Source organism: Frieseomelitta varia, unplaced genomic scaffold (assembly GCF_011392965.1).
Source record: "Frieseomelitta varia isolate USP_RPSP 00005682 unplaced genomic scaffold, Fvar_1.2 scaffold_316, whole genome shotgun sequence".
Taxonomy (NCBI): domain Eukaryota; kingdom Metazoa; phylum Arthropoda; class Insecta; order Hymenoptera; family Apidae; genus Frieseomelitta; species Frieseomelitta varia.
The window spans coordinates 51,441-62,600 of NW_025110053.1; the positions used below are offsets into that span (position 1 = coordinate 51,441).

The following is an 11,160-nucleotide window of genomic DNA, read 5'->3' on the forward strand; positions in this document are numbered from 1 at the left end:
AAAAAAAAAAAAAAAAAAAAAAAAAAAAAAAAGAAAAACATTAAAAATGAAAAAAAAGTGATTGCTTATACAAAAATCAGATCGGCCGATATTGCCGTACGCGTGTATGTATATTAATCGTAATAGGACCGCGTTTATGCGAGTATATGTTATGTACAATTCGTAGAATTAAAAAGACAATTATAATGGTAGTAGTAATAATAATTAATAATAATAATAATAGTAGTAATAATAATTAATAATAATAGTAATAAAAACTGGAACGTTAATGGAAAGTAGCGATGATAGCTTTTTGCGTTATCGTATAAGTAATATTATATACATAATGGATATCCGATACTTTGACGGAGTAGCAACACGAAAAAGAAAGAAAACAACAAACGAGCGTTAAACATGATATAGTTAAATTCGAAAATGTATCGATGAAACAAAACGAATACATTGAGTCACAGACTTTGACCCTGACGTGAAATGCTTTTAATATAGCTTTTTAACAAATCACTGGAACTTTCTCTCCCTCTCACATTCTCTCTCTCTCTCTCTCTCCGTTTCTTTCAATCTGGGTTGATTTGCTCATTAACACACGTTATTACACTCATTTTCAAATCTCCCTCTCTCCCTCTTTCTTCGACCTCTCTATTCCCCGAAAAAAAAAAGAAAAAAAAAGGAAAAATGACAGTGGAATAAACGCAGAAATGTTAATGTTCATCTTGTGTAAAAACTTGTTGCATGCTGTAATTTTAAATCGTGTACCTTTATTGCCTGTGTGTGTGTGTGAGAATGTGAGTGTGTGTGTATGTGTGTGGTCCTTTTCTCGACAGCAAACACCCTGAACATCATACCCTGATTTTACTGTGTTCTTTCCCCCCTTTTTTTTCTTTTTTTTCTTTTTTTTTCCATTTTAATTCCACTGCTTTTCATTTCTCGCTCACTCCCGATCCTCTCTCTCCTCTTTTGCGAAGTCAAGGCGATTTGACATTGACACGGCTCGGTCAGAGAAAAGGTGTGAAATTGCTTGCTAACACAAATTTGCACAAACCAGCAATGTGATCGCTGGAAGCTCTGAGCCGAGCAGCGTCCCTGAGACCCGTGACAGTTGGCGCTAGTGTACTTGAGCGGCTTGGCGTCAGTCGCTACCGGTCCCGCTGTTCCCAAAGTATTCTCCGGCATCACCGCGACATATCGGGCATGTTCGATTCGACTGTAACCAGAAAATTAACAGAGACCGTCGTTAGTAACACGTAATGGATCCACCGATCATCCACTGCAAACGTCACCAAAATTATTCTCGTTAAACTTACCTTGAGCCATTTGTCGATGCACTTGGAGTGGAACTCGTGCGAACACGGCAGTACACGCAACGATTGCAAAGCCTCGAAGTCGCACATGCAGACCACGCAGTTCGTTTGATCGCCCTGATGCGTTTCCGCGTTGAACTTGTACGAGGGTAGCTGTTCCACCTCGGCCCGGGTCAATCCTCGTGGCTTAGCCTCTCCCAATCTTTCCGCCAATGATAGCAAGGCCTCATAGTTTTCGGTTGCCGAGTCCGGCGAGGACAGTTCCGCCTGACTGTATGGAGATAACGGTGGGTTGCTGAGCATTGCACTGTGAATTGCAGAATCAAATGAAACAAGTCGTAATATATAAGCGAGATTAAATCAGAATGTCTAGAGATTTTTTTTTTTTCCGAAGTCTGTAATTCTCTTCTGCTAGCAGTTTTTACTCTGTATTTTATCTTACTGGTACACACTCTGTACACGCTGTATTTTATATTTATAACAAAAGTAAAATATTTTACATTTAGCATCAACGAAGCCAGCATAGTCATAGACAACGACAACTTAGTCGTTGCAACGACAAGAACTGATACTTACAAGAAATGCAACAGAAATCCTGAATAAGTGGTCGGTGGTATTGGAGGCGTGCCTCTCCATCTACTCGACCTTGATCGTCTGAGCGTGTGAACGTTAGACGCTGTGCGCCGGGTTCTGGTCTGAATCATTTCCAATTGACTGTTCCTAGTTTCCGATAAGAATATAGGAGTAGGAGTAGGAGTGGTAACTTGGGTGAGAGCAGGCGGTGAATACGAATGTGGTAATGGTAATGGGGCACCGGCTGCAGCTCCCACTCTGTGATGATGATGGGACTCTATCAATTCTAATTCAACTTCTCGCTGTAACAGTAAAAAAAAAAAAAAAAAAGAACATTAGATAAATACTCTCTCTTGAAAGTGAGACATAAGACGGCGTGTGCATAATAATTTCCAACTGGAAAATCATACCTGCTGGGAGAGTTGATGATGCGCAGTGTAATGAGTAGTATGGACGGGTGGCGGAGGCGCGTGAGCGTGATGAAGAGCTGCTACGGGGCCTCCGGTTGGCGTAGGATAACCTCTGGATGCTGCGCCAACTATCGAACCGACCAGGCTATGGCCCGGATGGGTCGGATGAGCCGCTGAATAGTGGCTGTGATGATGGGTGACCTGGGCAAAGTACAAGTTGTTTTCTCATTTGCTCTTACGGTTAAACATACACGCACGTTATGTCGGGCATTTCAACGATATTGATTTTTGTAACTTTGTTATCAACTACTTTAAAAACTTAAATATAGGAAATAGGTGAAAATAGATTTGTCATATGAGAACAATAGATGACACATTGTTACAAAATTTTCATTGTTCAAGTCATGAAAATATTATATATATATATTGTAGGAAAGAATGGACAACAAAATTAATTCTTGAATATAATAGTAATAGTAAAAATAAAAAGACAATAATAATAACGATAAAAAGAAAAGAAAGAAGAATAATCTTCTAGACTATTACATAATAATAATAAATGACACATTGTTACAAAATTTTCATTGTTCAAGTCATGAAAGTATTATATATAGGAAAGTATTATATATAAAAAGACAATAATAACAATAAAAAGAAAAGAAAGAAGAATAGTCTTCTAGACTATTACATAATAATAATAGATGACACATTGTTACAAAATTTTCATTGTTCGAGTCATGAAAATTATATTGTAGGAAAGAATGGACAACAATTTAATTAATTCTTGAATATAATAGTAATAGTAAAAGTAAAAAGACAATAATAATAACAATAAAAAGAAAAGAAAGAAGAATAGTCTTCTAGACTAATAATAGTAATAATAATAATAAAAAGGAAGGAAGAAAGAATAGTCTGAGCCTCGCAAAAGAATGCCCATTTACCTGACACGAGTGTGCGAATGGATGCGCCCCAGTCGGTGTGTATATACCGTGCAGCTGGCATGGAATCCTGTAACCTGTCGCCTGAGGATGCCAGAGCGGTTCCCCGCTAACGGCAACCCCCAATCCGGAAACACCGACTTGGCCAACGTCTACAACCACAGGGCCGTTCGCCCCTTGCGCCGGGTGATGCCCGGTGCCCGGCGGATGATGGGGATGCGTCTGATGCGCGTTATGCATATTGTGGTGCGAATTATGCAGACTGTGATGCGAATTGTGGATATTGTGATGAGAACTATGGATCCCGTGGTGGGAGTTGTGAATGGGCGGGTGAGGAGTATGACCAGGCACAAACGGAGGATAGGTGAGGCCGAACGAGTCCGTGTAACGTTGATAACGATTTCGGATAGTCGGGCTGCCCCGTGTCGACATGTGATTCCGGGGTGACCGTCTCTGAGGCGCGGTTGAGTATTCCCATGGCGGAGGAGTCGTGTGCAATGGCGGCGTAGGCGACGGTGGCGTTGTTTCGCGAACTTCTATTCCAGGGACTGCACCGTTGCGGGATATTCGGCGACGTTTCCTCGACGGTGACTCGCTCTAAAAATATCATCGACAACGGAATGGTGGACGGAAGGTTCAGGCAGAGATTTTTGTTAAAATATACAGAGTACAGACATATACCTTTCTACCATCGTCTTGACTAGCCTGTCTGTAATATGGCGGCGATGGCTGGATCTGCACAGGACTCAGAGGTAGCTGGTTTGTGGCTAAAACGAAGATACGAAATGAAATAATCTCACACGATTATGTGTGTATGTAAAACACTTGGCGATTATATGGAAAACTCTAAAAAATATTATTCCATTTTTAATTTTGCACTGCAACATAGACTGCGGCCGATATCTATGCATTTACGAGAGGTTAAATGACGTAATATGTACATAACGTGACAAAGCAGAATTAAATTTTTGCTTAAATTCCATTTGTTTCCAACTGTGAATCATAAGAACATGAATAACTGCGTCGATAAAATAGTAAGATAACTAAAAAATTTAAAAAGAATGCATGGAAGTTAAATGTACTAAATATCAACATGTGTCGATATTTACTATATATATATACTGATGCATACTGGTCATGTATATGCTATATATGTACACGTGTATATGTATAATAACTTTAGGCATATGTATAATAATATTGTATGTATGTATAATTTTATGCATATGTATAATAATACTATATGTATAATTTTATGCATATGTATAATAATACTATATGTATAATTTTATGCATATAATACTGTATGTATAATAATACTATATGTATAATTTTATGCATATGTATAATAATACTATATGTATAGTTTTATGCATATGTATAATATATATATATATATATATATATATATATTATACGTATATATACTATGTCAAAAGTCTCAGGATACCTTGAGAATTCCTACGATATTCCATGTCAACGCCACTAGCTCCGAGACCTGGACTCATATTCAATAATGGGCCGCGCATCGTGTTCTCCTGCGAGCATATGTTTCTTTTAAGAAAGAAAACAATACAGATATTATCAGATGGCAGAGAGAAGGAGGCACTTACTTGGCCGCAGATGTTGATGTGCAAAGGCGGAGAATTAGCCGGTAGGCCCACGGATTCCTGTGGGAAATGCGCCGGTGGACCTCTTGACTGTGGGCTGTGCTGCGGGGGCGGCTTGTACCCCACGCTAGACCCACCTACGTTCCCGTGATACGAAACTTCCTTGCCGTTTGGCCCGGAAGACGTACCGACGCCAGGACAATCCCTAAATACGTGCAGAAATTATTAACGACCACATCAAGGGTGAAATAGGATGACGAATATCGACGTTATCATGAAACCGATGTGTGATCCCAGATATTTGGCATATTTTTCCATACTGGAATTTGCATACTGGATTCTGAGGAACTTTTGTTGTACCTCTATAGAATTTTATGTCAAAGATAAACATATAATAAATTATAATCAAAATTTGTTAGAACAGAATAGAACAAAAATGTTACATTTAATTTGGAAATTTGAAAGTAAAAATTTTTGAGGATTGCAAGTGAAAGTTTAGCAGCAACCGTTCCAATAATTCTATAAAAATTATAATATTATATTATTATATATTATATAACATATTATATATTGTATTATATATTAAATATTATTATATATTATATTAATGATTCTATAGAAATTCCCGTGGCTCTAGAATCACAAGTACCTTTCATCGTAACATCGATATACGCGTTCGGAGATGATTTTTCCCTCCTCGGGTACGATGTTTTGAAATTCATGCGCGTTCGATCTATTGAATAATTAACACGCATGGAATTAATGAAACGATTCGATAACACATACAGCGAATTAATATAATATTAATCATGAAAATTTTTCTACCATAAAAAAAACCTAATGTGTCAGTCTTAACACTGGAATTAATTAATAGCAACTTTTTTTTTTGTTTAATAAAGAATATTAAATTTACATTTTCGAGGCTTCGAATGAATTTTCATACAATTCATACATTTTCATAAAATTTTCATTTAATTTTCATAAAATCGTATGAATAAAGATTCGATATTGAAATGACATTGCGTATTTTTTCTTTTTTTTTTTTTGTACATAATTTTTTTTTCTTTTTTTTTTGTAGATAAGCTTTACATTTTAGTCGTCGGTTGTTCCAATGTTAATGCCGTTTATCGACTCGTGAAAAAGCGACGTTCGCTCGACTAGATGTGAAATGGCAATAATATTATTACTAGCTGATGCGCAGCTGAATAAATTCCACGTTACGGGCATGTTTACACGAACATCGTGCACGATATCAATAAAATGGCGATAGCATAGGACGAATCTGTCGTGAAAACGTGGCAAAAAGTTCCTCGACGAGATAATGCAGAAAACACGCGACAACGTGATTATACGAAAAATAATACAAAGAACCGTATTATCGCCTCTGAGGTACATTCGCAGAAACGAACTGTTATTAAAAATGGTTATTAACGAAACAGCTCATAAAGAACGTTCCATTCGAATTCATTTTCGGATCTGTAATTACAAAGGTAGACGAGTTATTTTCAATTATTGAAATTGTGTCGCTCTTCAAGCAAATCATCGTTCGAAAGATGGCTGTTATTCGGTGACATGCTGAACAGCGAAGGTAACGGTGTAAACACAGCGTGAAAGAAAAGTACAGAGAAAACAGGGACGAGGAATATCAAGAAGAAACGATAATCGCAAACAAGAACAAGAACATTCGTTACGATACGGATAAAAAAAGAATCATAGTTACTGTAGTACTCTGTTAACGAACGCTAAAGATCGTTGACGATTTGTAATGTAGTAACTTCAAGGTCGCGTGCTGTACACGGTGTGTCTCGTGCAGCATTACCAGCAGCAGCCTAACCTCGCAAAACTCGCGTAATCTGAATTTTGCAGAGATGTCACACCGACCGGAAATAGATTGTACGATGTATCTACAAGTGTGTTTAATTGCGTAAATGTGTGTCGTGGTTATACGTCACCGGCTTATTACAAGAATGTGAAGACATCACACATCCACAAGAAGGATTGATAATTTTAAAATATCCGCAGGTAGAGATTATAGTTATACTTATTCGGCGGAATATAAATGTCGTCGTTGTCGTTTGTGAGAGAAATGAAGAGTTTTTAATCCTTCCTTTGACGCATGTTCAAACACTAAAAATAACAAGCTTTGTCACTGTTGGAATAATTTGCAATTTTCTAAGTGTCTTTGAATACTCCCCTTTACCAAATACGCGCAACGTGATTACGCGTGTATCAGTCTGGGAACGGAATTATAAATCATCCGAAGCCGACATCTGCAGATTTTGCGTGCACACGCGCGTCTATGTGCCGCATGATCCATGGAGCGTGTGTACGCGAGAATTTCGACAAATATCGTGTTCTCTCAACTCGCGAAACGTTAATCACAGTGACCTAACCTAAAACCCAAAAAGGCCGGTATAGCTCGAAGCTCGATAAAATCGAAGGGGGGAAAAAGGTGAAACGAACGTCCCGAACGCGGGCTGACGAGCGTTAAAAACGTGCACACGAAAACGAAAATGCATCGCGGATGCGCGCGTCCGCAGCGTCGTAACTCGAGGACAAGAGCCGAGAGCACGCGTTTATTATCGTCGATTAGAATCGCCGACTCTTCAATGTCGGTTACTCTGGAAATTAAACACGTACTTGCCAGGGCGAACGCGTGCGAGGAACACTTTCGCGACCATCACTCCCTTCCATACCGATCGTCCATGTTGGTAAATGCGAGAACGTTCGACTCTTAACTAGATACATCAATCGAACGACCTTTTCAAGAATTACATTCGATGCGTGATACACGTAATTCTCGACGTGAGTTACGAACGACGATTGCGTAATGATATTACGAGAACGAGAAAAAAAGGCTATTAATTATTCGCTCGATTACGCGACGGTGAATCGACTACTTTTCATACGGACGAGTTGTATCGATCGATACGGTGTTAATCCTAAAACAATAATTTCGAGAATCTCGCAAGTCACCGTCGAGACGAACCCGCGAAATTTCAAATTGCTCGAAGAGAGCAAATTGTTGGAGTAAGAGAGTATATCGAACTTTTTTTTAGTTTCCGCGCTATTTTATAATGGCACAGCCCAATAGCAACGAGTGGAAAGACGTTCACACGAAAAGACTACTTTGTCAGAAAACTTCAAGAACAGGCCATGAAGCAATTTTTTCGCAAACGTAAAGGTTCAAGTAAAAACGTAAAGTGAAAAGGAAAGAACGGTATTGAAATAGAAAAAAGAAAAAAGAACAAAAAGAATTTGCAACGCAAAAGACGGATATATAGTCGCACTGAAGGTGCGCCGCAAGTTTCGTTACTGCAATGGTATACCCATTATGGAAGCGTGGCGGTGGACATTGTCGATACGGGTATTCCTTGTTGCCGGTGTATTGCTGAGGTATCTGGGCGTGTTGAGGGTGCTGGCTATGAGGGTGCCATCCACCGCGTGCGTGAGGCGGTGCTGAGGGTCGAGAGTGGGGCCCTGCCGGAGTGCCAGCAGTTACTACGGCCCTGAAACGTCCCTGCATGCCCAAGCCGCGATGCTGATGACTCCCGGGGCCGTTCATTCTCTCCCCCTTTGCTCTGTCTCGTTTCGATCCTATTATTCTACCCTTTCGTTCCCTCTATCTCCCTCCGTTTTTCGCCACTCTTTTTCTCCTCTTTCTCGTTTTCTCTCTTTTACAACGGCAGCCACTCGGTATCGCTCCACCTCTTTTTTTTTCTCGCTCGCTCGCTCTCTCTCTCTCACTCTCTCACTCTCTCTCTCTCTGTCTGTCTGCTGGTTTCGTTTTCGTGGTTGAAACGGGAGGACACGACAAGGCAAGGCAAGGCAAGGCAAGGCAAGGCAAGGCAAGGCAAGGCAAGGCGGAGGAGGCTCTAACCTCTCGCCTTGCGTTTTTCACCCGAGACCTCGTACACGTTTCTGGCCCCCTTCAGTTTGAAAACGTGTGCACGCCCCGCGTTAACTCCTCCGACGCCGGCTATCGAGAGAGAACCTGGCGAGATATTCGAACGTTACGCACGCACACACACACACACACACACACACGGCGAGGAAGAGGCGATAGATGATCGACGACGAGAGGCGATTTTCACCTCGCGCGCGCCGTTCTTTCGAAATGTCGAAAGAACATCCGAGCTCGCCGCCATGTTCGAGTTGCTGCTCGAAACGCCAGGGACGACGCCACCGATCCCGCGTGCCCCGTTACTTTTCATCTCTCGCGGCAAGTGTATCTTTTTTTTTTGTTTTTCCTTCGTAATTTTTCCTTCTCTCTATCTCAACGAAAATAAAGAGAACAAATATCGCGCTAATTTCTCCTGTCTTAACCTCTTGCGCTAGTAACTGGTATCGCGGACCATAACGAGTGACCAAACCCGTATACAACAATTCGTCATCTTTTTTGAATTCATCGCGGTATATGTCACTGGACAGAAGTTACTAAGACGTAATAAATTTATTGTTTGTATCGCCTGGGTTATACATCGATATACTTAAAACTGAGAAAGTATTGCAATTTTCTGCGTCGACAGATTCTCGACGTGCGGCGCGAGATGTTAAACGCGTTTTCTTTCCGAGAAGAAAGACGTGAGATTACAAAAGAAGAAGAAAAAAAGTATAATTTTCAGTAGCATGTCTGAGGAGGAACAAGCGGTGACGTGATCGAAATGTGCATAGATAATATCGCGGATGACTTTTGGTCACGTACCAAGTAGTAACAGCTGATAATAAGAACAGAGAGCGTGTTTTAGAAACAAACATACCATGCAGTAGTACATATTAACAATTATATATATATATATATATATATATATATATATATATATATATATACAGAAGAATAAAAAATTATATATNAATTCGAGAAACACCAGGAATGATAGAGAGAGTAACCAGATGAATGACAAGACGCGTGCAGGCTTGTCTTTCAAATGCAAGAGTGGTCATTTCAAGCATCTTTTGTAAAAGATTAATTAAAACAGAGAATTCATTACATCTCATGAACGAAGACAAATGGGACATATATTTATATGAATTTTTCCCATTATTTTTAGGCGTACAATCAGCTCCCACAGGTTACGAAATACCCTGTATATAATTATACAGACGAAATGAATATGTAATTGTTTCGTTAAAGAACTACGATCTCGACTGAAATAGATAATTCAATGATAATTAACGACAGAATCAGCGATTTCTATTTCGAAATGTCTCGTATCGTTTTCGTGCTTGGTATTGGCAAAGTTCGTGTGAACATTCGCATGCTTCTTCTGGCCAACGAAAGCTGTTGGTGGCGACGAGTTCGGATGCATTTTCACATTTTCAAATATCTGCCCCACCACCTAGTGGGCCCATGCACGAAATTTAGCGGGCTCGGTGATCTAAGAACGATAATGATGCATTAGTTAGTTCTTCACAAGAAGGATTCTTTGCAGTTACATTTTCGATGAAAATTCAGAGTAGAAATCAAAAGAGTGATGACAATCTCGTTTTCATAATCGTCGAATGAGAAAAAGTCACTTGCAAAGTTTGATTGGCCTTTTTCGAGAATAAAAATCAGTTCCAATGCTGTTTCACTCGAGTATCGAATATCCGAATTGTTCTGAACGCACGAGGTATATCAAATACAACGAGGCAAAGCAATAAATATAGTGGATGAAATAATTTTTCTCTTTACGCTTGTGAAACTATAAATTTGCCTTCTTTTTTTCTCTCTCTTTTTTTTCATTTTAACACGATCGATCTTCGATCTTCTCGATCCTTTTTAACGAAAGTCGAAAATTTATTTATATATAGCGCAAAGCTTCGTTCGTGTTTATAAACTTTGTTACAAGCTTTTGTTCATTTGAAATCCTGGCCAGCTAAATTTCGTTCCTGGGCCCAGAGAACGTGCCTTTACGTAATATGGATAAAGATAAAAAATTATTTCTGTCTCTCTCTCTTATCCTTGCTCTCTCGACTCGACTTTTACTTCACTCTTTCATTTCGTTCGAATCTCTTTTTCTTCGTACGAAAGAAAGAAAAAAAAAAATAATAATAATACTCTCGTTTCTCTCGCTCGCCGTTAGCAAAACGTTCGGCGATATCGTCATCGTTGCTCGCGAAAAGGAGCGAACCGGCGCTTAATAATTCCGCGGCGATATTTATGAAATCATTGGCCGTCGATTTTATTGCTCGTTTCCGCGCACGCGTCGTCGTGAAAGGAAAAAAAAAAAAAAAAAAAAAAAAAGGAGAAAAAGTAAGAGGAAGAAAACGAGACAGAGAAAGTAGAAAGACTTTCGGTATTCGACGTGAAAAATGAATATCGATAATCATTGGGAAAACTTGAATTTTA

At 39.4% G+C, this 11,160-nt stretch overlaps 1 protein-coding gene across 3 annotated transcripts; it reads right to left on the bottom strand.

The window, feature by feature from the left end:
* Window positions 1–188: 188 nt before the first annotated feature.
* LOC122529956 (RING finger protein 44) lies at window positions 189–9,127 on the bottom strand. 3 transcript variants are annotated; one of them, XM_043656523.1, is made up of 9 exons: window positions 8,159–9,127; window positions 4,833–5,034; window positions 4,670–4,757; window positions 3,895–3,986; window positions 3,223–3,816; window positions 2,282–2,482; window positions 1,875–2,173; window positions 1,302–1,605; window positions 189–1,201 (listed from the first exon to the last, which is right to left on the bottom strand). In XM_043656523.1, exons 1-9 carry the CDS (start codon window positions 8,392–8,394, stop codon window positions 1,127–1,129), a joined length of 2,091 nt encoding a protein of 696 aa, XP_043512458.1. In that variant the 5' UTR covers window positions 8,395–9,127; the 3' UTR covers window positions 189–1,126. The 3 variants fall into 3 exon arrangements, with proteins under 3 accessions (XP_043512458.1, XP_043512459.1, XP_043512460.1); XM_043656524.1 differs by having other exon boundaries at window positions 3,901–3,986; window positions 8,159–9,121; XM_043656525.1 differs by lacking the exon at window positions 8,159–9,127 and adding an exon at window positions 7,470–7,617.
* Between the last annotated feature and the right edge of the window lie 2,033 nt (window positions 9,128–11,160).